Raw genomic sequence first — 27957 nt, 5'->3', positions numbered from 1 at the left:
GGGTGTGTAAGCAGGGATAGATACATCTCACTTTATCATACGTATTTAAAGAATGGTAGCTTAAATCTCCTTAAACTCAGCTTGTGGTGATCAAGCTTCCTTGCTGTGTTCATTCTCTGAACATTGGCATTGGTATAGCACAATTTGCATGAGCTACTTTTGGTTCCAAATCTAAACCTGATGTCTCAAGATTTGCTGAGATAGGAATAGGTGGAAGCAGGGAGAGCAATCCATGGTCAAAAGTAGACTGGACAAATGGAAAGCTTGTTCCAGAAAATCCGGTAGATTTGTAAAAATCTAAGTTTTAGAAAGCAGTGTTAAAACTCTTTTTTCCCCAGAATATTTGCACCTATTTGAGAAGACCTGTTACTTGCTGTCATATGTGATACCCAACAGTATAAACAGCTAGCCCAAGAAATGTGTTTGTATATTTTGACTTTAGATTGACAGCAGCACTAGTGGTTCGGAATGGGAAAGTGAACTGGAGAACCTTCTGCATGGTGGTTTGCCCTTCTCTGAACATGAAGGAATGATTACCTCTGATAGCAGCTTGGGACATCTTTCGTCTGGGAGCAAAACAAGTGCCACTGGTAAGTGCAGGCTGAAGATCTTCCATTTTAAAATACGAACTAAATGCTTGCTGTTGTCATGAACTTACAAATTATTTAAACAGTTCCATGCTTTCACAAACATCCTGCTGAAACAAAAGAACACAAGCAAATCATAAGCTCAAATGGTCTGTTATTGTGCACACAAGACTCTAACCTGCTTGGTGCTAAACATGTTGCAACTTGGCCTTTCTCCCAGATCATTGCGATGAAGAGAGTCCTGGCATTAACGAGTGCAGAGCTTGAACTAGCCCTTTAAAAAAGGGACAGTGGTGGCTGCTTCACGAGGTTGTTGGTACTCTGCCCTACAGATTGACTGGCACAAGTATGGACCTAAGCCAATATATCTTCCATCCAACAGTCCTTACTGCAGTGCTGTGCATTGCTCTAACTGATTGAGGTGTCAATGAATTATGATGAAGTGAGATCATGCCTCGTACTGTGAAATCTCATGGCGCACATCTGCGCTCCACCCCATCCTCTTTTGTATGGACAGTGCCTGACCCCTTACCACAAATTTTAATAGTATCTCGGGAGCTGGGTTTCACAGCTAAAGTCAGGAGGAGAGTCTGCTGATCTCCACTCTGTTCTCTTTACTTGTTCTGTGATCTCATCCTCAGCCCTCATGTTAAAGGCTATCAAGGGATTGGCAAGTCTTTATAACCTCACGCCATGAAAATTTGGAAAAAGAGTGAGATTACTGGAGACTCACTAATCTTGTCCTCATTTGCATGTATGGGGAGGTCTAGAGATTGCGATAATACTCCCTGGGCTTTCTTTTAATCATTATTGAAGGCTCTACGTATCGTATGCTCATTGCCCAAGTGTTGGAACATCATGTCTATCCCTTCGCTGTGGAGTCCAGTAATACACCTTCCCCTTTTCAATTGTGCTGCTTTTGTTGCACAGTTTCTGCCTATGCCCACCACCCTTCCCATAGTGGTCAGCACTACATCCAGGTAAGGGTAACAGAGCAAGGTATGCATAGCGTGTATCGCTGAGCTATAATCTACTATTTTGATGGCTACTTCTAAACTCTGTTTCTCACATTGTGAATTTCCAGAGGCCTCAGACTGGCTATGGAAGATTATCATAGCAACTTCCTCACACATTGGCAGCTAGCACCGTGCAGCTCCTTGTTGGATCCGTCCTACCTCAGATGTGACATTGGACCACTATATCGGCTTCACCTCCGTGTGTTGACATCAGTTTTTTTCTTTCTGTCTCTGACACTGATCTGGAGCTTGTTCGCTCAAATCTGTCATACCTGACAGACTTTTCTCCCTATTTTATTTCCAGTGTGTAAGGGGTATGGCCTCTCCAGAAAACCACAGGGTGCAAACTGTGCAAAGGCTGCCAGAAACAGATGTCCGTGATTGACCCTTACAAGGTCTGACTCTGGTGCTTGGGCTCCAAGCTTGACTAGGCATCATGGGACAAATACGCCAGAATTAATCCAAAGGCCATCTTGGATGTCATGGCCAAGTTGTATGTCACAGAACATCTATGGAAATCGAAGGAGACCAGCTCCCAGATGAGGGTATGGATGTGCTCCTCCTCCCATGGCCTATCTTGTGAATGTTCATCATCGAAGATGTACAGGTGAGTTTGAAAAATCCCATAAAAATAAGAAATCAAAACACGGCTTCTTGACTTTTTGCCAATCTCACCATTTGGAGTTGTGTGTTCCCTTCAGGCCCCAAACTTTGTCTCCCACCCTGTAAGCGGTTCCTATCCTCCTCTCAATTCGACCTGACTTCGCTGTCCCCATGATGATGGCGCAGCAGATACAGGAATACAAGGAGCTGTAATCAGAAACTTTGGTATCCTACTGGAACCCTCTAGCTTGCCTTCAGACCCTACGGATTTAAGGTGACCTTCAGTCGGTCTCCTGGCGGTGCCACTGGGTCCCACTCCGAGGTCAGTCCCAGCTTCAGGATTGATGTTGATACTCCTTTTGGCGCTGCAACTCAGAGAGTAATGATAGCACCGACTCCAGTAATGCTGGTTGGGAAGTAGATAGTCCTTTCTGACTCGTAGGTAAACCCAGAGTGGCTTCCATCGACAGTGCATCGTTCCTATCAACACTCTGGTCCAGAGTTGCTTCTGCAACAAGTTATGAGATGATCATGAGGATGTCATTAACCTACATGGTCACAAAAACCTATGGTTTGGATACATCGCCTCACACTGGTCTCCAGTCACTATTTAACTAATGTGGCTACAGAAGAGTCTGCCTCCATCACCACCATTCTGAATAAAGCAGCAGAGGTTTTAGAACTCACCCTCTCCCCACTGAAGTCAAGACAAATATGTTAACCCAGGACAGACTACTCTTGAGCGTCTCCTCCCCTTCAACGAGGCTCTCACAAACATACTGTTGGACACCAGGGCGAAGCGAGGATCTTGCCCTCCAGTGAACACACAGATTGCAAGGTAGCACAGGCCTGCCTCAGGGAATCCAGCCTTCCTCCTCCTCCCCATCTCTCCCCAGAAAGCCTAATGGTACAGGTCTCCACCACCCTGTTGTACCTCAGTGCGTTCTCTACAAACCCACTGATAGAAAGTCGAAACCCATTGAAATATTTGCGAAGGGAATGTTCTCCTAAGCTAGCTGTGCCTTAAGGTGAATCAACAACAGCTGTCTCCTGGGGAGATACTTGCATGCGTTATGGGACATGGTAGTGGATATTTTGCTAATGGTAACAGGTGATGTTCAGCCCAACCTCCAACAAATCATACAGGATGACCAGTACTTGGTGAATACTCCATAAGGTCAGGCCTGGACACTACCCACTATCTGTGCACAGCAGTCAGGAGCAGTGTGGTGCTTCAGCTCCACGTTTGGATTTGCTCCACCCTATTTTCAAGTGTCGTCCAACAGTCACTAATGGACATGCTACTAGATGGAACTCGTCTCTTTGGAGACAAAGCAGACTAGCGCTAGGTCACTTTACGGACATCAAAGTGACGGCAAACTCTCTCGGGCTGACACCACTGGTGCAGCAGTTTGTCCAGCAGTTTCACCCCTTTTAAGGCTTCGGTAGGGGATACCAGCAGATGCACCATCAAACTTCCTCAACAGCAACTGTCCTCCTAAGCCTTTCGAAGCAGAGTTCAGAGATCTGTCCGCCAGCATCCAGACCCCTGGGGCAACTATCTATCCAAACCCCCAACACCTCCCATGCAGCTCTGCAAAACCACTTAGTCTCCCACGGCAGCACACCAGTCCGAGATTGTATCACCTTTTACCTCCCTGGGAGCAAAATCATCACAACTGACTATTGGGTGCTCCAGGTCTTGCAAAACAGTAATTTCCTTCCCTTCTGACACATCCCCCTTGACATACATCCCACACCACAATACTTCTTGGTGGACAACTTAGCCATCCTTTGAGGAGGAGTTCAAGCTCTCTTGGCACAGGGAGCCATAGAGAGGGTGCTGGCATCAGTGATCGGCACTGGTTGTTATTCCGTTTATTTTTGTTGTGCCAGAAAAGGATGAAGACCAACGTACCATTTTAGATCTTTAGCCTCTGAACTTGTTCCTTTGGGAGGACACGTTTAAAATGCTCACTCTTACCCAAGTTTTGTCTGCCCTAGATCCAGTAGACTGGATGGTGGTCCCTGATTGGTAGGACACATACTTCCACATTCCCATCCTGCAGTCCTACAGATGTCACCTGCAGTTTCAAGTAGGCCACAAATACTTTCAATTTTTGCCTAACCAGTGCACCTCCGGTGATGGTGGTGGTCGTTGGCCTTCTGAAGAGGTTGGGTATCTGAGTCTTCCCATACCTCAGTGACTGGTTGTTGAAGGCAATACATATATTGGGGTCCCAGAGAGACAGCGTATCATAAAAGTACGCAATTCATTGTTCCAAACATTTTCAAATACAAAATTCATCACGTTTAATAAAGCAACCACTGTCTTTAAATCACAATGTGCTAATCAATCAATTCAAGCTTTAGACATAAAAATATCAGAGCCCCATGCACAGGAAGGGAGAATAAGTGTAAGGTGTGAAATGAAAGAGGGTAGGGGGTTCAAAAGAGAGAACTTAGTTTCGTATTCAAGACAAAACATTCATTATTAATTGAGAAAGGCTGTAACTTATTCAAGCCAACATTACAATTGGAATAATACAAAAGTCATTCAACTGTCACAATCATAAATATTTTGTAGTCATGGATAGTGCCGGATGACGAGACTGGTAGAGCCGTCGACGTTTCGACCTCTACATGGGAGGTTAACTTGAGCCCTTAAACGGGGTCTTCATCAGGACAGGAAGTGTTGTAGTGGGGCCAGACAATTCATGAAACAGGCATGCTAAAGCAGGGATTATAAGGGAATTAAAACTGGAACCCAGAAGAATTGAGCGTTCTGCCAGTGGAGAGAATCTTACAAGGTAATAGTGGGTAAATGATGAAATGGTGGAAGTTCAGTGAGCACTTTGAATAGTATCTTTGGAGGTTCTTCAGTTTTGAGAATTCTCGTGGACAGTAAGGTAAGCTTTAAGGAGAAAATGGAAAGCATGAAGACGCAGGAGGAAAGGTTTGTTCTGGGGCAGTAAACTAAATGGCATGAACAAACCAGGATGAGAGCTAGGTTCTTGGATTCCACAATTTGACAGGAGAATCATTTAGCAAGCAAAAGTCTGAGTGTGACGACTTAGTCAATGAACTCTCAAATGGCTTTAGTATAGTTAGTTGTTTTTAACCATAGAATATTTCAACTGCTGCATGTATGCTGTGTGGCAGATCTGCAAACAAATTAAATTGGTTCCTAAATGCACATAGGTTGTGATCACATATTGTACAGTGTGTGAAAGTTTTCTGCACCCGATTTCCAAATGTAACAAAGTATGTTCACATATTGTATACTACTTGTGATGTCAAAAGTAGATTTTGTTGCGTGACTCCCTTTTAGTACTCTAATGTTCGAGGCATGTGGGCAGCTGAATTCATATCTGTGCATAGATCTCCGCCTAGTGTTGGGTCCGGATGATTGCACATTGTTGTCCTGGAAGAGTCTTCGAAGTATCACGAGATAGGTGGCTCCTCCCCTGGACTACAGTGCGCATGGGCATCCTCTCCATCCTCAGATTGTTTTTTTCCGCCATTGGGTTCGGATGTATATTTGTTAACTCAAGTTCGGAATCGATAAAAGACTTTATATTTGGCCAAAAGGCCTCTAGTTATCGTCGGTATTGTCTTTGCCATCGGTGCCCAGTACTCGTTCCAGCTCTATCCTCGAGCCGGGCGTCAAGAAGAGCTGCGTGGCTATTCAGCACTAAAGGCCCGGTCGACGCCAGAGGCCTTATCGACGATCCATTATGGAACGGAGCCCGTTCAAGAGATGTCCCGTTTGCAACTCCAGGTATCCTCCCATCGATGTCCACCCGGTGTGCAACAAGTTCCTGTCTCCGGATCACGATGAAGCCAGCTGTATGGCTTGTTCTCGGTTCCGATCCAAGAAAACAATTCGCCTTCGACGCGTGGCGCGGAAGGAAGCCTAGTAGACGGCACCTGACCCGGTGAACATCTTCGATGCCGAGGAAGATGAGGGAGTCGAGCAGGAAGTTCAGGGGAACCTGTCTGATCCTGCAGCAGAGATTGACTCAAGTTACGATGCAGATGAGGAAATGGTCGAAAATTACGACGTCGTCGACGAGGTAGGAGACGACGATGAGGCCCTTGGGGCCGTAGAAGATAGCTCGAGCGAGGAGCTAGGCCCAACCGTTGGTATGGGGGCCGAGACTAGAACACTCTATAAGGCTCAAGTCGAGGGATCTCCACATGGCCTTACCCAAGATCAAACGCATAGTTCCACAGCCTCGCTTCAAGGCCCGGCTACGGACAATTCCAAAGAGCCTTCGGTTGATCGATCAAAATCGAAACCAAAAACACCGAAAGCACCGGAAATGAAATCGAAACCGAAAGTACACATTACTTTGGTCGGATCGAAGGCTTCTGAACCATTGGCTCTGACGAAACAAAAGAGTGTTATCGACCCGGAGAGGTCGCTAAAGAGTGTCGAGCCGAAAGCCGGGGCACCGAAGAAGAAGGTCAAGGACATCGACCCAAAGAAGTCGGCGCCGAAGACCGTAGACACAAACAAAGGACTCGAAACACAGAACGTTCTTGACCCTAAACGTCGACTCGACAGAGCAAAGGTCAGTAAAGACCTCGAGTCCAAAACTAGCAGTGGCTCTAAGGACCCCGTCGAGTCAACACAACCATCTGCCTCTTTTTCGAAGCAGGTGTTGGACTCGCTGCAGCGCATTAAGGAGAAGGCTATTGCTATCTGACTGAAGGCGCCAGTGGCACCTAAGGCGTTCGCCCCTAAGATGGGCATTGAAGCGGCCAAGAAGGTGTCCATGGGGCCAAAGCCTACAACTACTGAAGGGGCCACCAAGCATCGACAGCCTCTGCAGGAAGATCAGTCGAGGCAATTCATCGACGCTGAGACTGGTAGACTTTCCATTTTCAAGCAAAAGATCGCCCCAGAACAGCCTATGGAGTCGTATAAAATTCCATTAAAGAAAAAGAGAGATTCTGCAACATCACCTTCTTTTTGAACCTCTACAACAATATGGACAAGAACCTGCTCCTTTTTCACCCACACATTCAGATGTGGATGCAGGGGATGGTGACAATGAGGATTACAGTTATCCTGTAGACACTGATCCAGAAGACCACACTGAACCCTGGACAGACACTGTTGACCCAGGGGAGCCACAAAATGCCCCGGACGGTCATATCTATGCTGTTAAAACCTCACCTACAGAAGACACGGCTGCATTTAACGCACTTATTGAGAGGGCAGCAAAAAATCATGATGTCCAGCTCCATGCTGACCCTATTGAAGAGGACTTTTTATTTGACACCTTCTCAACCTCAGAGAGAACTGTCAAGACTCTACCCATGCTAAAAGGTGTCCTGAAACACGCTGGAGACATCTTTAAGGAGACCACAAGGGCAAGAGTGGTAAACCCCAGGATTGAAAGAAAATACAAACCAGCACCTGTGGACCCTACGTATATCAGGAGACAGTTGCCATTGGACTCTCTGGTTGTTTCAAATGCTCGTAAAAGAGCGAACTTGCAGACCACTGGTGATGCTCCTCCCCCTGACAAGGAATCTATAGTGCTAGAAGCATCAGGGAAAAGGGTGGCAGCTCAAGCGGCCAATGTCTCGCGAATCTCCAACACACAGGCACTCTTAGCCAGATATGACAGGGCTCATTATGATACACTTGAGACCCTGTTACAACACTTGCCAGATGAGTATAAGGAGTCAGCAGAAATGCTAATACAAGAAGGGAAACTTATATCCAACGCATCTATTAAGTGTGCGCTAGACGCAGCAGACACTGCAGCCAGGGCGATTAATACAAGCATTATGTTACGTAGACACGCCTGGCTGAGAATCTCCGGCTTCAAGCCTGAGATACAAACCACCATACTTAATCAGCCAGTTAACGCTGATTACTTATTTGGCCCAGAAGTGGACACTACCTTAGAAAAAATTAAAAAGGACACAGAGACTGCAAAGTCTATGGGGGCTCTACAGTCGCAGCAGTTCAGGGGTGGTTCTTTTAGTCGCTCCAACAATAGAGGAGCTTCCAGAGGCCAGGTGTCCCAGCAGACACAATACAGTAAAGGAGGCACGCAGACCACCTACAAGATCAATAGGGGTGGCTATCGTGGAAACAGCACCAAGGGCAGAGGTCGTGGAAACAACAACTCTCGATCCTCCGCCACTAACAAACAGTGACGTCATGTCACTACCCCCCGACCATATAACACCGGTCAGGGGAGACTACAACAGTTACTGCCGGTCTGGAAATCCACCACTACAGACAGGTGGGTGAGGCAGCTTATCCAGTATGGTCATTGTCTGGAGTTAACATCCACTCCACCCAACAACCACCAAGACACCGTCCTATGTCCGCAGAGCATATACAGTTATTGCAGCAAGAGGTAGTCAGCATGCTGCAAAAAGGAGCCGTAGAGCTCGTGCCTGTGGAACAAAAAGGTACAGGGGTGTACTCGCTGTACTTCTTGATCCCAAAAAAGGATGGGTCCCTCATACCCATACTGGACCTCAGGCCCCTAAACCAGTACATCCTGTCAGAACATTTTCACATGCTCACATTACAGCAGGTTCTACCGTTACTCAGTCAGGGAGATTTCCTCGCAACACTAGATCTAAAGGATGCATATTTCCATATACCGGTACACCCGTCACACAGAAAATATCTCAGATTTACCATTCAGGATCAGCATTATCAGTTCAAGGTCCTCCCTTTCGGAGTAACAACAGCACCCAGGGTGTTTACCAAGTGCCTAGCGACAGTGGCTGCACACCTACGGAGACCGAACGTTCACGTCTACCCTTATCTGGACGACTGGCTTATCCAAGCAAAGTCGGCCCAGCAATGTGCCAACCACAAGTCCCACACCATTCACCTTCTTCACAATCTGGGGTTTTCACTGAATTATCCAAAGTCCCACCTTCAGCCCGCCCACGTACGGCAGTACTTGGGCGCGACAATAGACACTCTGGCAGCCAAAACACAGCCAAATTCAGTGAGGATCAACAGCATGCAATTGCTGATACGGAAATTCAAACCACAACACTCGCTTCCGCACGAGTGTTCATGCAGTTGATAGGCACGATGGCCTCCTGCAACTTCATAGTCCCGCACGCGAGACTACACATGCGTCAGCTTCAGGAGTGCTTAGCACGTCAGTGGAATCAGGCTCACGGACAATTGAAAGACCTAGTGTTGGTGGCCGGTCGCGCATACAACTCTCTGCATTGGTGGAACCCACAAAACCTTTGCAGGGGCCGACCGTTCCAAGAGCCTGTGCCACAGATTATACTGACGACTGACGCATCTCTCCAGGGATGGGGAGCTCATGTACTCCACTACACAGTACAGGGACTATGGGCAGCACAGCAGAAAAAGATGCACATCAACCTTCTGGAACTGATGGCTATCTTCATGGCAATGAAAGCATTCAAAGTACATTTGTGCAACAAGGTAGTGTTGATCCGGACGGACAACATGACGGCCATGTACTGCATACAGAAGCAGGGAGGTACACACTCTCCACAGTTGTCCCATCTGGCTCAGAGCATGTGGAAGTGGGCCATTCAGAGAAACATCTTCCTCATGACAGAACACCTCCCAGGCAAGGACAATCAGATGGCGGACCTGCTCAGCAGGCACAGCCACCAGATGCACGAGTGGGAGATACATCCATCAGTACTCCAACCGTACTTCCAGCAGTGGGGTCATCCAGAGATAGACCTATTCGCCACAAGGAAAAACGCAAAATGCCAAAGCTTTGCTGCCAGGTTCCCACAGTTGCAGGGGAATGCGATATGGATGAACTGGTCAGGCATATTTGCGTAAGCTTTTCCCCCAGCACTGCTAATACCCCTAGTGGCACGCAAACTTAGGCAACACTCGATGACTCTCATCCTGGTTGCTCCAACGTGGGCACGCCAACCATGGTACCCCACGTTTCTAGAACTCTCTGTGGTACCACATCAAAGGCTGCAACTCACACCCAGGCTTTTGACACAGAGCCATGGCGACATTCAGCATCCAGATCCGCAAGAGCTCAACCTGCCGATCTGGCTCCTGAGGTCTTAGAATTTGGCTACCTCAACCTGCCTCCTGACTGTATGGATATCATAAGGGAGGCAAGAAGGCCCACAACTAGAGCATGTTATGTGGCAAAATGGAAGCGATTTGTCTTTTATTGTGCCAACAATGACATTAATCCGCTAGATGCATCTACTCACAACATCATCTGTTATCTATTACATCTATACAAATGCAATCTGGCCTATGCTTCCATACATATACATTTATCCGCAATAGCAGCTTATCTCCAAAACAGGCAACATTTCTCACTTTTCAGAGTGCCTGCCATCAAAGCTTTTCTGGAGGGGCTCAAACGAGTTATTCCTCCCAGACACCCACCGGCACCTGTATGGAACCTGAATGTGGTCCTTACCAGGCTGATGGGCCCACCTTTTGAGCCTCTACACTCATGCGAGATACAATTCTTAACGTGGTAAGTGGCTTTCCTAATAGCAATCACATCGCTACGACGAGTTAGTGAACTTCAAGCACTAACTATCCAAGAGCCATTCATACAGATTCACTCCAACAGGGTGGTACTACGCACTAACCCTAAGTTTCTGCCTAAAGTAGCTTCACATTTCCATATGAATCAAACTATAGAACTGCCAGTGTTGTTCCAGAATCCAGATTCTGTGGCAGAGAGAATGCTCCACACACTAGATGTCAAAAGAGCTCTAATGTACTACATCGATAGAACAAAAGATTTCAGGAAGACAAAACAACTGTTTGTTGCCTTTTCACCACAACACAAAGGCAACCCCATTTCAAAAGCAGGTATAGCCAGGTGGATTGTTAAGTGCATACAGATTTGCTATCAAAAGGCTAAGCGCACATTAACGATTCCCCCAAGAGCCCACTCAACACGAAAGTTGGGGGCATCCATGGCTTTCCTTGGAAACATCCCTTTAGAGGAAATCTGTAGAGCAGCCACATGGTCTACCATACACACATTTACCAAACACTACTGCGTAGATGTGCACTCCAAACAGCAGGCAGCTGTAGGACAGGCTGTTCTAAAAACACTTTTTCAGACTGCTGCAGCTGGCACGGGCAGCCGCCGCTAATAGAGGGACTGCTATATATTCTATGCACAGATATGAATTCAGCAGCCCGCATGCCTCGAACCGAATAGGCTACTTACCAGTATGCATCTGTTCTTGGCATGTAGGGCTGCTGACATTCATATCGCCCGCCCTCCTCCCCGGCGCCTGTAGCGGCTGCAGCACTCAGAATTACTCTTAGCATGGTCATCACTTACTGTACTACACTCCATCTTTGCCACAATGGCGAAAAACAATCTGAGAATGGAGAGGATGCTTATGCGCACTGTAGTCCAGGGGAGGAGCCACCTATCGCGTGATACTTCGAAGACTCTTCCAGGACAACAATGTGCAATCATCCGGACCCAACACTAGGTGGCGATCTATGCACAGATATGAATGTCAGCAGCCCTACATGCCAAGAACAGATGCATACTGGTAAGTAGCATATTCGAATCTTGTCTTTGTTAGACATTTATATTTGGTTCAAACTGTTATTTTCACATTAAAACGGTCCTTTATATTTTACAATATTTTTATGATTCTTCATTTTACAGGCAGTACTAAATCATACCATTCCGGTTCTGTGGATGGTGGTTTGTATTCACCAGCGAAGCAAGAGGGGTTGCTGGTGATGTCCATGCCAATGACGTTGGCATTCTGTTATATGTCGTTAGTTTGGCTAAGAGAATCAATTACACTGAGTGACCTCCTGCGGTAAGAAGAGTTGCATGCGAAAGAAAATCTGTGGTCAACAATGTTGGTTATGTTAACAGGGCTCTAACTATGTTATACATATAAATACCCTGTTATATATTGGTAATATTAAGAGAATATACTGAGCATTATTTGAGTATACAGTAACAAACAAAATGGTAAAGCCAAAGAACATGTGAAACTAGCTCTTTCTAATAAAACATTGAAGGAGTCGTATTTTAAGTTGTCTGCAAATACATGAAAAATTGTAGAAACATAACTCGGGGCAAGAGGGGTTGTTCTTGATATTGTATTGATAGTAGTAGTAATAACACATCCAGCTAGAATCTCTAACATATTATCTCAGTTGTTACTTCAGAATCATGAGCATCTGCAAAATTGGCAATGAACTTTCACATTATTAAATGTGTCATTGAAAATTGTGAAACATTAAACTATGCATTTGTTTATGAAGCATTTACATTTCTCCATGTTTAAGCAGTTTCACCCAACTGGAAAAAATATGTACCTATCTTAAGAGAGTAGTTTAACTTCCCATAGACTGCATGTTTGTATGAGGAACCTTACAGATGGCACTTAACTCTACTTCCCTTTCTCACGCATAACTAAATTTCTGATTGAAATTTCCAACCACTGATTCCCCTTGTTAGTAATCCTATGAGCCAGACTGGATCTGGAAACTCTTGTTTCTACATGCTTTGCACACTGGCAGGTGGTGCCATCTGCCTTCTCACAACTCCGTCACACCATGGACGTGATGACATGAGCCACATATATTGGTGCCCACAGAGTAAGTTGCTCTTTTTCCTCCCCATTTTTTGCAGAACCAGACCTCTGCTCCTATCAGTTTGTTTTATATTACCATGATTTTGGCAGTTTGCAAGAATGTTGCCTCCAAAGGCAAAAGGCCTCAAACAAAGCATGCATTTTGCATACAGATATCGGCAACACGTCCACGTGACATTTGTCTGAGGTGTCTTGGCACCAATAATGACCCCATGTCCTTCAGGAAATTCTGTGTCTGCAACAAACACTATGAGGAAGCCGGGAGTTAAACTTTCCGCTGATGAACTCAAGAAAGGAGATTGCTCCTGACGCAGGTCCCCACAATCGATTAAGTCAGATGAAGGACATGTTGAGGAAAAGGCATAAAAAACAGAAAAAAAGTTCTTTAACATCCAGACGTTCCGAGAAGTGATCCTAGAGTCGACAATTGAGGAACTTTACTCCTGCTTTGCCTTCCTCTATGGAGGTGATGCTCCCTGTCCAATCGTTATTTACACATTACATTGCAGCATTTAAGGAGTTCATGCTGCAGATTTTCAACTTTGCTCTGGCTCCCTGGGGCCACCTTCCAGTCCCATACACCCATTGGGGCTACTATTTCTCCCTCAGCGCTGGCTGACCCTGTGAGAGCTCAGACTGTTCTGCCACTGGCCTCCTGTGCTGCAGGCCTTGTTGGTTGCAGTTCCATCATCAACACTGTTCCTGATCCGTCCACCCAAGATACCAATGCATCGTTGTCGAGAGTTTGCTCCATGTCATATACCATAAAAGGCCACCTCTAGTGAAGGACTCTTTAGCACCACCGCTCCTCGTCATCAGTGTCAGTTTTTCAGTAGAATGGGAGCCACGTTTTGGTCAGAATCGATTCTATTCAGGGCCTCCCACCAATGCAGCATGATGAGGTCAATGAGGTGGCAGATCACTTGCACCCCCATGTTATACTAATCTCTACTTTTGGTACAAAATACCAGCTGTCTGGATACTTTGTCTGAATCCACTCTGCTTTGCCATAGTGATTCAGACGCCTCCAAATGTTTGGAATTGGCGCTCTCGACTGAAGAGACTAAGGCTAACATACTGACAGAGATACTTCAACCTGGACCTTCTATTTTTGAGCCTCTGGTACCATTCAATGAGGTCTTGGTTGGCCTAATCTTGGCAGCCTGGTTAAGTCCCTTTTCAGCGCCAGAGGCAATTGGTAAGTGCTGCAGGCTATCACCTGGGGGCTGGAATTGCTAATCCAATACCTTACACCGGAGAGCCTTGTGGTGAAAGTCTCAACTTTTAAGGTCTGTCTAAACTTTTTTCCAACCACTCTGCTAGATAGGGAGCCTACACTTATTGATATGATGGCAAGAAAGTTTTCTCCTCAGCTTAGCCCCATGATTCTTGAATGCTCTTGTCTTCCAGCTCACTTTTGACGATGTCTTTTGTACATTGGCTGTGAAGTTTTGGACATGCTACCGGAGGACCTTTGTCACTTCTTTGCTCAAACTGTACAAGATGGCCAGTATTTGACTAGGCAGAGCTTGTGCTGTGGCATTGACACCACTGTGTTGGTTGCCTCTGCTATGGGATCCACCTTCGTCCTCGGATATAAAATCTGGATGCACTCCACCAGACTTTCTGGAGCCATCTGAGCTTCCTTGGACATGCCATTTGAGGGAGCTAGAGTTTTTGGCTAGAAAGCGGATTCAACCGTACAAGGTTTAAAGATCGGTTAGGCAATGGTGAACTCACTGCATTTGTCTTCCACAGCCTACCAATTTCACCTGCAGTACAGAAATTTGAGTGCTTTGGTATTTTCTGGATACCTACCCTGTTGCCAGTGTCCACCTTTGCAGCCAGTTCTGCATCCCGCTTACACTTTTCACTACTATAGAGGCAGAGAAGGCACAAAATGACAGGTACAACAGCAGCAGCATCAGTATTCCTCCCCTTCTACAGACAAAGCATCAAAACTGCTATTGTTCTGTGGACAACTGTGCCCAGTTGGAGGACCGATTCAGCCTTGCCTACCGGACTTTAAATTGATCATGTGAGTCAATAGGTCCTATAATTGTTGAAGATTACTATGCCCTTCCCTTTCTGAATGCCACCTTCTCATCCCCTCCCATTGTTAGCGTTATAAATGTGGGTCTCTAGTTGGCAGAGGGAGGTGCCTTTGTTCAAATAGGGACCCTTGCTTCTAGTCAGGGTAAGGGGGATGCACTTCTAAAATAACCCCTGCTCACCCCGTTGGTAGCTTGGCACAAGCAGACAGTCTTACCTCACAGGCAGTGTGTAGAGCATTTGTGAAAACATACAGTGTACAAATGGACACCACACCAGTTTAGAAAAATAAATAATCTTTTTGTAAACCAAAATAAGACCAAGCAACAAAAATCCACAATACAGTAGTAAAAATATGATTCTTAAAATGTAGAAACCGGTCAGTTCCAAGAAAATGTGGGATGTGACACTTATAAATAAAGTACCTTGGTTGCGTCGAAAAATACAAGCAAAAAGGGTCACAGGGAAGGTGATGCGTCGATTCCTTACATTCAGGAAAGGTGATGCCTTTGTTCCTTGCTCCGGGAGAGGTGATGCGTCAGTTCCTTACTGCTATGCAGGGGAAGTGATGCATTGGTTCCTTACCGGAGAGGAGGTGATGTGTTGGTTTCTTACTGCACCCCCAACAATGCGACAGACTTGAAGCTTCGATGCATTGCGTGACGATCCTGTGAGATGCACTGCTTCTTCTCCAACCGGGTCTGCATCAGAATCAGTGCGGTGATCTTGGACATTGGAGATTGGTGCACAGGATTCTTCACGCAGCAAAAACGTTGGCCGTTAGCAGGCGATGCGTCGATTCTTCGGCAACAGTGATGCGTCTGAAATATTCTCTCGCACTGCTGCTATGCGTCGGAAACAATCTGCGTCAATTTTCACAATTCTTACAGTTTCTAGTCCCAAAACAACCTCCAGAAACCCAGAACACTGGCAGGCACCTCTCAGCAGGTCAGAACTCCCAGCAAAAGAGTTCAGGGAAACTAGGGGCGAAATCTTTGTATCCCTGAGACCTCAGAACAGGAGGCAAGCTCAAGTTCAAGCCCTTGGAGATCTTCCTCAAGCAGGGGACACAGCAAACTTTCCTTGGCAGACAGTAGCCATGGCAGGCCAAGCCCAGACAGCAAACAGCACATTTTCTCCAGCTTTTCTCCTTGGCAAAGGTTTCTCTTGATTTCCAGAAGTGATCTAAAAGTCTGGGGTCTGGGCCCCTCTTTTTATAATACAAAATGTTTTGTTCTCTGTGGCAGAGCAGCTCTTTGTCCAGCCAAAACCAGTTCTGCCCTCTCTTGTGCAGCTTCCTGGTAGGAGGTGAAGACAGCATTGTGGAAAGCAGACCAGGCCCGTTTAGGTGAAAGGCAATCTCCTTCCCCTACTCTAAATGCAGCCTAGGTCTATTCAACCCAGCCCTGACTCATCCAGAGTCTCTGAATCCACTGCACATCCCCAGCCCCAGTCTCTCCAAAGCCAGACAGTCAATACAGAACCTTGCAGGGGCACACTGGATGGTTAGGCAAGAAAATACCTACTTTCTAAAAGTGGTATTTTCAAACCCAGAATGTTAAGATCACCCTCACTAAAAGATGCATCTTAATATTCTGAGTTCAGGCATGTCAAACATTATTTTCTTATCTTGTTCCCAGGGGCAATTAAGCTTATAAGATGTTATAAGCAAACTCTCCATTCTTTCCTGTGGGACAGATAGCCTTTCAATAGTGAAAAAAGAAATTGGCAGTATTTCACTATCAGGACATACCACACACATCAGGGCATGTCCTACCTTTCACATATACGGCACCCTGACCACAGTGGTACGTTGGGCTTACCTTATGGGTGTCTAACAGGTAAGAAATGTTAAGGTTAGGGCCTGGCAAGTGGGAATTGAATAACACAGAACAAGTGCCATGATGTTGATATGTATATTTTATTCCAGGACACTGGAATGCTGCGGCATGGGAGGGCCAAATTATGTAGCGGGGTTGACTAAATTATGCAGCACGAAAAGGCAAATAAAGGGGAATAATGCGGCAAGTTTTGTTATAGTATTATTTCATTACTTTACACTTGCTAACACTGGCTGGGCATAGTTTGCACCTCATTAGTACCAGTTAAACACCCATATATAGCAATAAGCAACAGAAAGTTGACTGGCCAACCTTTGCTAAGGGCCTTCCACCCGCAGCAACATGTGACACTACGATTTTAGTAACTTATGAGCCATCTGAGCTAGAAACAAATGTTTTTTGTTAAAATCTGCAGATTATGCAGCAGATGATGGATTATGTGGCAGATACAGCAGCCACACAATCACATAATTCCAGTGAGCTGATTAGAGTGCAGTAAAAACAAGTGGAACTAAGGGGCAGTAATATAGTACAAGATCTAAAATCTGATGTTAATAAACACTGGTTTATAACTTAGATAGGAAAAGGAATATCTAAGGCAAAATTAATTCTGAATCCCTAAGTATTTGCAGAGGAAGCTGTTTTATTTGTACTTGTATCACCCCAGATGCATTTTCCGGTGGCAGAGTACATTTCCCTTCCTCCTTACGCATCTGCTCGGTTTTGCCTATTCAGGCCTCAGAGCACGCTTTCTTTCTCAGCCTTCACGTGGGTACTTCCTTAAGTCTTCAACGGGGTGTAATCTTTGGATTTTCTGAGGTGTGGGTGTTACCTCGTAAGTGGTGCCCAAATTTGAGACTTCTGATTAGAACAACGTGCGTCAAAAACAAATACATTCTTTAGGTATTGTAGTAAGCCCGTCATGTATAGCGTTCTCAGTTAGGGCCACACTACTCTGGAATAGCCTTCCTTCTTCTCTAAGAGCCCGTCAAGACAAGCCTCAGTTTAGGAAAACACTTAAAACTTCGCTCTTCTCCGTATAAATGCTCAGATTGTCACTTGGGTTGCTCCCCTTCTAGGAGGCTAGCACCCGGCTACCTTGGAGGTCGCACTTTCATATGAAAGAGGAGCTTCCTTAAGTTTGGAGATAGTGTCAGTTTTTCCCTTCTTTCTTCTTCCAAAATCCCAAAAATAATATATGCAGGGCTTACCTCTATAGTATTCTGAAGTATCTCAAACATAGTCTTGCCCACCTTATGCCAGAATGGTGTATCATCCTACAGGTCACAAATGCATGTCATCTGCCTAATTTTCTCCACATTTTAGACAGAAAGCATGCATATGTTTCCCACAGTTCGCCAATCTTGCGGGACTCTGGAAGACCCTGTGAAGAGTGAACAAGTGGTGCGGCTTTTGCTGTGAGAAAGCTGTGGTGTCACTGATTTGATATTAACATAGAGAGGATTGCCAAAAACGAACTGGGTACCAGGGAGTGAGCAAACAGCCTGTGAGTTATTAAATTGATTTGTTGATTGATTCCATTTGGGAACCTGCAAGGATTTGACCATACAAAAGGAAATCGAGGGTTTGAGGCCAAAAAAGCAAATACTTTAACTACACATGAAACAGTTTCTACTGTCATCCTTGAATGTAAATGTGTAGAACTAGTAAGTTGTTTATCAGGCGTGTTACCTTTTATTGTGCTACTTATTCTTCTCATCCTGTTAAGAACTCTTTAAAGCATATTGAGTGTTGGTGTACAAGTAAACTGGATTGTACAAGGTATTTCAAAGCTAGTATTGCGTTGCATTGCTTTGTTTTTTCTCTCTCATCCAAGAGAGCAAGGCAAATCCAGTTGTGATGTTATCAACCTGGAGACGTACCTACTGGCTATGTCACTACTTCGAAGTGAGGCCTGTACCTTAGTGTTTCTTCAATGCTGAAGACAGCACTACCTCATTTTAGGTATTGAAAACAAAATGGAGAAAACTAGTGTGACAACTCCAGAATGGTGGTACTCTATTTCGGTGAATTTCCAAACCGAGAAAAACCTTTTTCGTTGCAAAAGGGGACTAATGCAACATAGCATTACTAGAGAAAATGTGGACGAGAACATTAGAAAATAAAACAGATAAGAAAAAGGGGCTGGATAAATGGAGAGGTAAGGCTCGGTAATACAATTAGGGAATACGTAGGTGTCCTTCGGAAAGTACTGGTGTATACTTGGATGTATGGAGAGTAGATGTACTAGCGTCCAGGTTAAAGCAGACGTATTGTTTGGGCTGCGATGTAGATATTGTAGTTTGGGGGTAAAGGGTCTAAGGTATAGGGAGGCCTGGAGGGACTAGGGAATGGGCAGTGGTATGGGTTTTTATAATTAGGGCTGACGGTACTAGAGTAAAAACATTCGTAATGGAGAAGGGATAGAGCCAATTTGGATATAAGAAGTGGGATGGAAAGATGAAAAGAATGTGGGGATGAGAGTGGGTCCCTTCCTTAGAAACAAAAAAGAGGATGGACCAGGAAGAGGACAGTGTAATGTACGGAGATATCCACTCCTGAAACCAGGGTTCTGTTTGATTCTGGGGAAAAAAAGAACTGCAGTCATTTATTTCAACATGGATGGATGGATTTGACATCATGAGAAACACATTCATTGGGAGAAAATGACATAAACGTTTTGTGAATTTCTCCTGGATCACATGCAACTGTTACATCTGCCAATCCACATTGTGACTTTCAGTTCCTTTGGCTGTACTACAGCACACATTATCCTTTGCTTACCAGAAATCTTTATATTGGTGGACTAAAAGGCAGTTGGATAAGACAGGCTCATTTTGACAAAATCGTCTTAATTTCATACTCCGGTAGGTTTATAGTGCTTTTATAAGAGTTACTATTATTGCTCTGCTACATTTTGCTTCTTTCATCGACATTGGAATGATAACAAATGGATTCAAATCTATGACTTTTAGGTTACACAAGTCTTGGCAGCATTCCTGTGTACCAAATACATTATTTCATTGTCCTTAAAAAGATTGATACGTTATCAGATATTAAAGTTTGGAAAACATCTGGGACTGAAATTTTAATGAAAGGAGGAAATTCACATTACCTTGACAATCATAAATTCAATGCAAAATAAACAAGAGAAATGTCTGTAGAGCTTTTCCTTGCCGTAACCACTTCTTCCCTACTGTTCTTCCGTTTTCTATCTGAAGCTTTTATTAAATGAGCTTACAAATATTGTTGGTTTCCCCTCAAAGTACTTTGGCCTTTAAAAAAAAACAAAAAAACGTTTATTCAATTTTGCATAGAGAGACTACAAAATACATCAGTGCAGAATTATTACAATTTGACACATATAGTTTCACCTAGGAGTTGGGGGATGTAGGTCCCAGTCAGGGAGGGCCAGCATACATGTTTGATGCCATAAACAAGAGAGCTGAGACCAAGACCTCCCCTCTTCCCTCATGTACTGTATTGCCATACAGAATAGTGCATGTGCAAAACAGAGGGGGTGGTCGTCTATACACAAGCCCATCTCTGCAACTATGCAAGGAAGCCATCGACAATCCCTACCTAATCCAATCCATATGCACTGCTGGGTGATGTGTGTGAGTCTGATACACACTTCCACTCACTCTCACCATTCACATCTATTTCTCCTTCCTCACCGCTCCCAACCCACTCCTCTCCCTCCTCTTGTTGCTCACCATTGCCTCCAAGTACATCTAGAATACTCAACCACATCTCAATGTCCCTTTCTGCATGCTCATCGGATACACTTTCCAAACTCTACATTCCTCGGTTACCGCCCACTCCCGCAGATTTGCCAGTCATTTAGGTAGTGCCAGAGGTATGGGACTGGCCCAATGTTTAGTTATACGCCAGCTTGCTAACAGCAGGCCAAGCTGGGCAAATTTTTTGTCCCTTCTTGGAGGGCGGGGGGGGGGGGGGGGGGGGGCAGCTAACCCAATAGACAATGACCGATAGAGGTCTCCACAGCCACCTTTATCACTCTACACATTTCTCTGTGTACCTCTCCCCAGTATGGCTGAAGCTGTGCACAACTCCAAGCCACGTGGCAGAAATCAAACTTCATCCTGCATCTAATGCAACCTGGTGTTCTCTTGGGATATTCTCTATGAAGTCGGGCAGGGGTCAGGTAGGCATGATAAAGAAAATAAAAGTGCACTAACTTAAAGCGGGCATTGCTTGCCACCTCATGCACCAGTGCTCACACTCTGCACCATTTACTGTGTGACAGTGGGGTATCTACTTCCTTGTCCCACGTTTCCCTTCTCAAGGCAACTACCGTCGTCCTGTCTACCTTAAGTGCTACATTCAATCTGAAGATGATACCCTTATAGGAACCCTGTCAGAATTACCCCGAGTACATGTAACTGTTGTGGCTCATCCGGAAAGGTGGGCCATATACCATGAACAGTGTGTGAAATGCTTGCATATTGCATGAACTGACTATTGTCTACCCCGCAGTGTGCTCCGATATCCACCAGATCCATGAAACTACCATTCATATCCAGATCTCCCGCCTTCTCACAACCCCCCACTATCCAACCCTCAACATTCATTGACTCGCGAATATGCAGGAAAGGGCGCAGCCACCAAAGCGGGAGAAACATTGCCCATTTTGTACAGTCATGATATAACTTGCATCGCATGTAAATGGAGAAATTATATAATGAGACTATTACTTTACTAGGTTTGTTGAAGAGGGACACATACCTTACTTGAATTGTTTCCAACATTTTCCAGAGGAGATGAAGTTATATGGACAAGATATCAAAATTTTCCAAGTCGAGGTAAACGTTTATTTTCTGTATTTGTTGTGTAATGTTATTGTTTCATATAGTACTTACTTATACTAACGTAAAACTAAATGATGCTAAGATACTGTTAATATAGCCACATTTTCTTTCCCTGTGAACGCCAAGTTTGATTTGTAATCTCCTCTACATGTTGAGTCAGACTCTTCGAAAAGCTTGCAGTGGAAATCGTGTCTACTTTTTCATATTTCATACAACTTTGATTCCCCTTTAACAGTTGGTGTCCTTCAGCACGATGGTGTGTAAGGGAAAATGACCTGAAAACTTTGGTATGCATATTGGAAGTATGCTTTTTAGCTTAAGAACAATATATAAACCTTTGCACTGGACTTGCTAGCTTTCCAGAGCAATGAAAAACTACAAGTGCAAGTGAGGTAGGGGAAGCTCCAGGTGGTGGTAATAAAAACCCTGGTTACTTCATTTTGGAGTCGTACTTTACTCATCGGATATGCAAGTATTTATACGTTAGTGTCTACATAAAGATCCAGTGACCAAAACAAGCTACTTTATTACCTAATATAAAAGTAATCTGTAGGGCAATGACATAGATAAGATGATTAAAAGCAGAACTCAACAACAGATCCTCCAAAGGGAGAGAAAGGTAAAGACAATGACAAAATTAACCAAGTTTCTCCACGTGTAGCTGGCAAACAAAGTGTCAACTGACTCCTGCCAACACTGAGTGAACAAAGCTCTACTTTGCCATCAGTGACCAATATCTCTGTTTTTCAGGAGACTGTTGTCAGACGATCATGACCCATTATAGTTTTTTTCTAGACACATACACAGAAATGTAGTGGAGCATCTAAAGATACTCAAATTATATTACCATCTCTTTATTCCCAGCTTAGTATAAAAGATTAAGCCAAACGAATGTTGCCATAGAGCCAGTGAGTCAATGGTGATATTTAACAAGGAGACAGATAAAAGCCTTGAGGCACTACAGATGCCAATGCTGTAGTGGTTCTGGAGTTGGCACGTGGTCCGGGCGGAAGGGGCTAAAGTGATTGTTAGTGATCTTTCTTTAAGGATTTATTTTATGAGTCCAAGTCCCCTAACTCCACCCTTCTGGAGGTGGTCTGGGAGAGTAGGGTCCTCAAGTACTTGAAAGAGGCTGATAGATCAACATAATGATTACCCTGCTACCATCCACCATGAGCCAAGGGTCATATAGGGAATTATCTTCTTATAAATCGAATAAAAGGTTTATTAAAGTAAAGGGTCATATAAATGTGTGATACTCTTCCTAGAAGGTATACAGATGGTTCTTTATTGAGACTTTTGGGCTTCTTGGTAGCATCACTAAATAAATAAATACATTTAGATAGAATCGGTAAGTGGAACAACATACTGATTACGAAATGAGTCATTATCTATTTTTCAATAAAGAATTTAGGTTTTCTTGTGCAAATGGCAGGGGGTTTGGGAGTCATACACCAACAATGCGTCGATCATCCAAGGAGACTTCACTGGGAGTAGAAAACTCTACCAGGCACTAAGGCCATGTATGTGTCTTGTCAAAGGAGCTTGCCAGATAATTCACTATATTTTTTGTGATTCTCGGATTGGAGATGTATAAGAGGAGCAAGATGACCCTGGCAAGACTTTAGGTGAGAGTGTCTTAGTGGTTGTACCAACAGTCTCGTAAAAACCCACCTTGACTGTTGTGATTCTGTTTATATTGGTATGCAAATAGTCCTGCATATTTTTCACTTTGGATTAGAAGATTTTTCAAAGATCTTTACATAATTTCAGACAGTGGTGGAAGCATTTTTTGGGTTACAAAAATTCTTTGTTGAAAAGGTCAGTCAGTGAAAATATAATTTGTGTTATTTATTTGTAACAGTGCTCTATATGGTTCTAGCTTACTTATGTAGGTTTTGAGATTAGATGAACTATACATTCAAATACAGTTTAAGCCCTCTGCTGTTATTAAATGCACCTTAATTTGTACAATGACGTCTTAATGGTAGGAAGGAGGCAAATATATAATTCAAGAAGAAGCTGAATAATGTAAGTCCCAGCTTCTGATCACACACTATTTGCTTATTGGATGACCATTTTGATAAGTGCGGTGAGTCATTTTTCAAAGAGCAGTATTAGATTGGCGCTTCTTTCCTAAAAAAAAGAAAGGGGTTAATCAATCTATTAATCAATTTCTTTATTCAACGTATAAAATCATAAGAGTGCACAGCATAAAAACAATCAATATACAGTCATTGTATCAAACAGTAGGTAAAGTTAATTCAGGTATGTAAGATAATACATAAAATGCTGTGCAATAAATAAGGTCTGTACCAGCAGGAGACTTGGCTCCACTTCAAGAATTGGACCCATAAAGGGACTCATGCATAACATGGAATGCGAAAATAAATAACAAACTAAGGATGTAAAAAGGGCCAGACCCATATCCCATGCTCTATAACATATTAAAAAGGCTAAGAACAAATGAAATAATAGATCACCATTAAAACATCACTTCCAGACTATATTCCTCAGTCTTACTGCAAGTGATATAAATATATATACCAGTGTGTGGTCTGCATATAACAATGCAGGGAGGCTATGTGTTCCAACCCTGGGTTCATTCACCTTCCCTAGTGTTGTTTATGTATCAGTCATCTCTCATCCTTGTCTCACCCCATGCTTGATCCTAATTTGGGTAGTGTAGTCACCATTAGCTAGCTCTCTATCCCTCTCTCTCTCTCCCCCCTCTCTCTCCTGTCTCTCGTGTCTCTCCTCTCTCTTCTCATATGTACCCAGTCACAGCTTCATGTAATTATGCTATGAAATGCACTAATAGAGTCTCCACTACCATTTCCAGCATCTTCCCCCCCTGACTATCCTCTGTTGAGACAATTGAATGCTGAGCTAAGGTCCATGAACGCTAGCTGTATATTTACTGATGATTAAATGTAGATTCAGGCATTGGTCAAAGGTTCCTAGGCCCTTCCTGAACCCGTACTGGACAGCAGTAAAGTTACTCTTTTCTGCATCCCAAGCTGCCAATCGATCCAGTAGAATCCTTTCCAGAATCTTGGCAGTTTAATCAATTAAGGAGATAGGACTGTTATATTGAGGTCCGGCTCTATTACCTTTCTTGTAAATTGGGATGATTTTTAGAATTAGAACCATGACTTAGGTGGACCTATAGAAACTGCACTCCTTAATATGTTGACAATTAGAGGTGCCTATAAGTCTATATGGTCATTGTTATTCAGTTAGAACCCCATTGGAGTCTTGTTCTTTGCCCACCTGTCAATTGCAGATCTAACTTCTTCCAAGATAACGGGTGCCAGCTCCAAGCCACCCCGTTGGCAGCCAGCCATTATAATATCTTAGTAGTTATTTAGTTCATTGCTGCGTCATACACCTTGGAAAAGTGCTTAACCCATTTATGTGGTGATATAGCTGCATCCAATTCTGTATTGTCACTATCCCTAAAAAAGGTGCACTTCATGTTTTCCAGAACAGACAACTGCTGAACAGCTGAACAGCCGAACAGCCTCAAGTGCAACTCAGATAAATCTGAGGTACTCTTCTTCGGCTGTCCATCGGAACCGGATTGGCAGGCATGGTGGCCTGTTAATATGTTCCCTCCGTCCTGTTCGTCCCAGCTGGCTAAGAACTTGGGAGTCAAGATGGACAAGGGTCTGACGTTGAGATCTCAGATCCTTTGTTTAACGGGAACATGTTTTGGTCTTCTCAAGATGCTCCGGAGGTTTCTGCCTCTACCCTCGGAGGAGCATAGGAAGATGACAGTGCAGGCCTTGATTGGCTCAAGATTGGATTATTCCAACGTCCTCTATTTAGGCCTGCCGGAATATCTACTGCAGCGGCTGCAAGTTGTTCAGAACGCGGCCGCGAGGGCCATTTATGGCCTAAATAGGCGAGCCAGTGCCGCTGGCCTTTTGCGGTCGCTCCACTGGCTGCCTATCCGGAAGCGGATTGCCTTCAAGGCCTTGACTGTGGCCTACAAAGCTCTTCATGCTGTGGTAGCAAAGTATCTCCAAAGGAGACTCGCTTTCTACCACCCGGCTCGATCTTTAAGATCTGAATCTTTGTTTCTTGCGGTGGTCCCGCGAGTAAAAAGGGCCCGCATTGGAGGCCGTTCCTTTGGGTTGTTGGCGCCACAGTTGTGGAACACTTTGCCTTTGGCGTTACGTGGGGCCACTAATCTACTGACCTTTAGGAAGGGCCTTAAAACTTGGCTGTTTGCCCTTCAGGCTATTTTCCCTGTTTATCTGTTTCTTTTTATCTGTTTTTATATCACTGTGTTGTGTTATTCTGCTATAGGTTCTCAATAAAAGCGCCGGGACACTCTTTTTGAGTAGCCGTGCGCTATATTCTTTTGGATTTGTCCACGGCCTTCGACACGGTCGATCATGCCATCTTGATCGACCGTGTCACAGCCCTGGGGATTGTCGACTTGGCTGGAGATCTTATTTCATATTTCCTGAACAGTCGCACGCAGACAGTGAAATTAGGTAATTTTTACTCTCCTGTCTCCGCAATCCCCTGTGGGGTCCCCCAAGGCTCCTCGCTAAGTCCGACGCTGTTTAACATCTATGTAGCGGACTTAGCGAGGGTAATAAAAACCCATGGGTTGTGTCTGACATCTTATGCAGACGACACCCAACTAGTCCTAGCGGTGCATAAGGATGGTCCAATGGTGGGAGCAAAATTCCAAGAAGCAATGCTGGTGGTTTGCTCATGGATGTCAACAAATTGTCTGAAACTTAACTCGGATAAGACCGAGGTTATGACCTTTGGCAACCTATCCCCGGAATGGTCACCCATCTGGTGGCCAAGCCAGATGGGACCCCCGCCTGTCCCAGTTGCCAAGGTCAGAAACCTGGGAGATATTTTCGACAATAAGCTGGTCTTTAACCATCATGTAAACAAGGTAGTATCATCCGCCTTTTATGTCCTGAAGAAAATCAGGAAACTCATGCCCTATCTTCCAGCATCAGCAGGGAAAAATTTCTCATTACTACCTTGGTATTCTCGAAGATGGACTACGGGAATGCCCTCTTTCTGAACACTCAAAAACAAGTCCTAATGAAACTCCAGTCCATACAGAATGCGGCAGCCAGAATTCTGCTCGGTATTCCCCGACGCCATCCGACAACTACAGCCATTCGACAGCTTCTCTGGCTAAAAGTTGAAAACCGTATTAAATTCAAGGCATTATGTATTGCCTATAAAGCCGTACACAATATAGGACCCAGGTTTCTGAGAGAGGCCTTTAAACTGCACACCCCAAAGAGACAGCTCAGATCTGCAAACATTTGCATGCTCTCAGTCCCTCGAACCAAAACAGTGACCTGGGGAGACAGGCGTTTCATGGTAGCAACACCCAAGCTATGGAACACCCTCCCTTTGATCATTAAAACCGCCCCCAACCTGGTAGGTTTCCGTAAGCTCCTTAAAACCTGGTTATTTGACAAGTAAGCTGGTGGGCATCGGTCCTTATCTGAGTAATCATATGCGCCGAGACACCCACGGGTAATTGTCGCGCAATAAAAATCTCAAATAAATAAAATAAATAAAAAATATAAGACAACATATAACATAACATAACATACCATAACTATTGTTCTTTGTACTAACCTTGCAAAGCTGTTCCCAGGCTTCCGGCCTTACAGTTGACTTTCTTTTAGCGATGGCCTGTTTAGAATTCCATCTTCACAGATTCACTTTCTCCACATCTCTAGGCATCCGCTTGAGGCCACGTATTTAACCTACATGTGCCTGTGAACAGGCTCTATCAAACAACTTTTGTTTGTTGGCTTTCTTTGTGAATGTTAACAGCTTCAACACAGTATTGCAGATTTCAGAATACACCCATAACATGCAAGGGCGGTCCTCCTCTTTTTCCAAACACATAATCATCTGCTCCCCATTTCTAGCTCCAGGTTTGGCTAGCAGGTATCTGGATTCCATGGTTACCCATTTGTGGAGGATACCGTTGTTCTGATTGACCTCTGTTAGTACTGTAGAGTGTGGAACCTGATGCTGTAAATTGCCCTGTTGCAGTAATTCTGCTCAGGAACAGATCAAGCTTGGGACCATAGAACATCAGTATGTAGGGGACAGTGTCCCCATACCACATCAGCATCAATGAGTACAAGTTCGACTACCCATAATGCCTCACTTGCCCTCCTAACCTTTCCCGAGAGACCAGTGATTTGGCACCCCAGAACATAACACTCCCGACTTTCTCAGGAATCGTGGTAACAGGACACACCCTTTTGCTCTCTCACTCATACTTGTTTACAATAAGATAAAAAAGAGACACGAAGGAAGTTTACAATATTTATTTAAACTATTGTGCTCTAAGATGCAATAATAGTGCCACAATTAGAAAACAAATACATTTTAGTAATGCCATCAA

The 27957-nt window shown here is 44.4% G+C and overlaps 1 protein-coding gene and 1 pseudogene across 2 annotated transcripts in view; both read left to right on the top strand.

Moving 5' to 3' along the window:
* TAF1B (TATA-box binding protein associated factor, RNA polymerase I subunit B) overlaps window positions 1–27957 on the top strand; it is a 909612-nt gene that overhangs the window by 253780 nt on the left and 627875 nt on the right. For both annotated transcript variants that reach the window (XM_086926356.1, XM_086926357.1), the window contains exons 6-8: window positions 443–590; window positions 11872–12031; window positions 21437–21536. In XM_086926356.1, the coding sequence (XP_086782482.1) occupies window positions 443–590; window positions 11872–12031; window positions 21437–21536 (408 nt within the window). The remainder of the gene's footprint in view (window positions 1–442; window positions 591–11871; window positions 12032–21436; window positions 21537–27957) is intronic.
* LOC147707310 (uncharacterized) lies at window positions 9563–10862 on the top strand (annotated as a pseudogene).

The sequence above is a fragment of the Lissotriton vulgaris genome, chromosome 6, assembly GCF_964263255.1.
Source record: "Lissotriton vulgaris chromosome 6, aLisVul1.2, whole genome shotgun sequence".
Lineage (NCBI taxonomy): Eukaryota > Metazoa > Chordata > Amphibia > Caudata > Salamandridae > Lissotriton > Lissotriton vulgaris.
The sequence above is the reverse complement of the archived record's forward strand: the minus strand, read 5'-3'. Positions and strand labels throughout refer to the sequence as shown.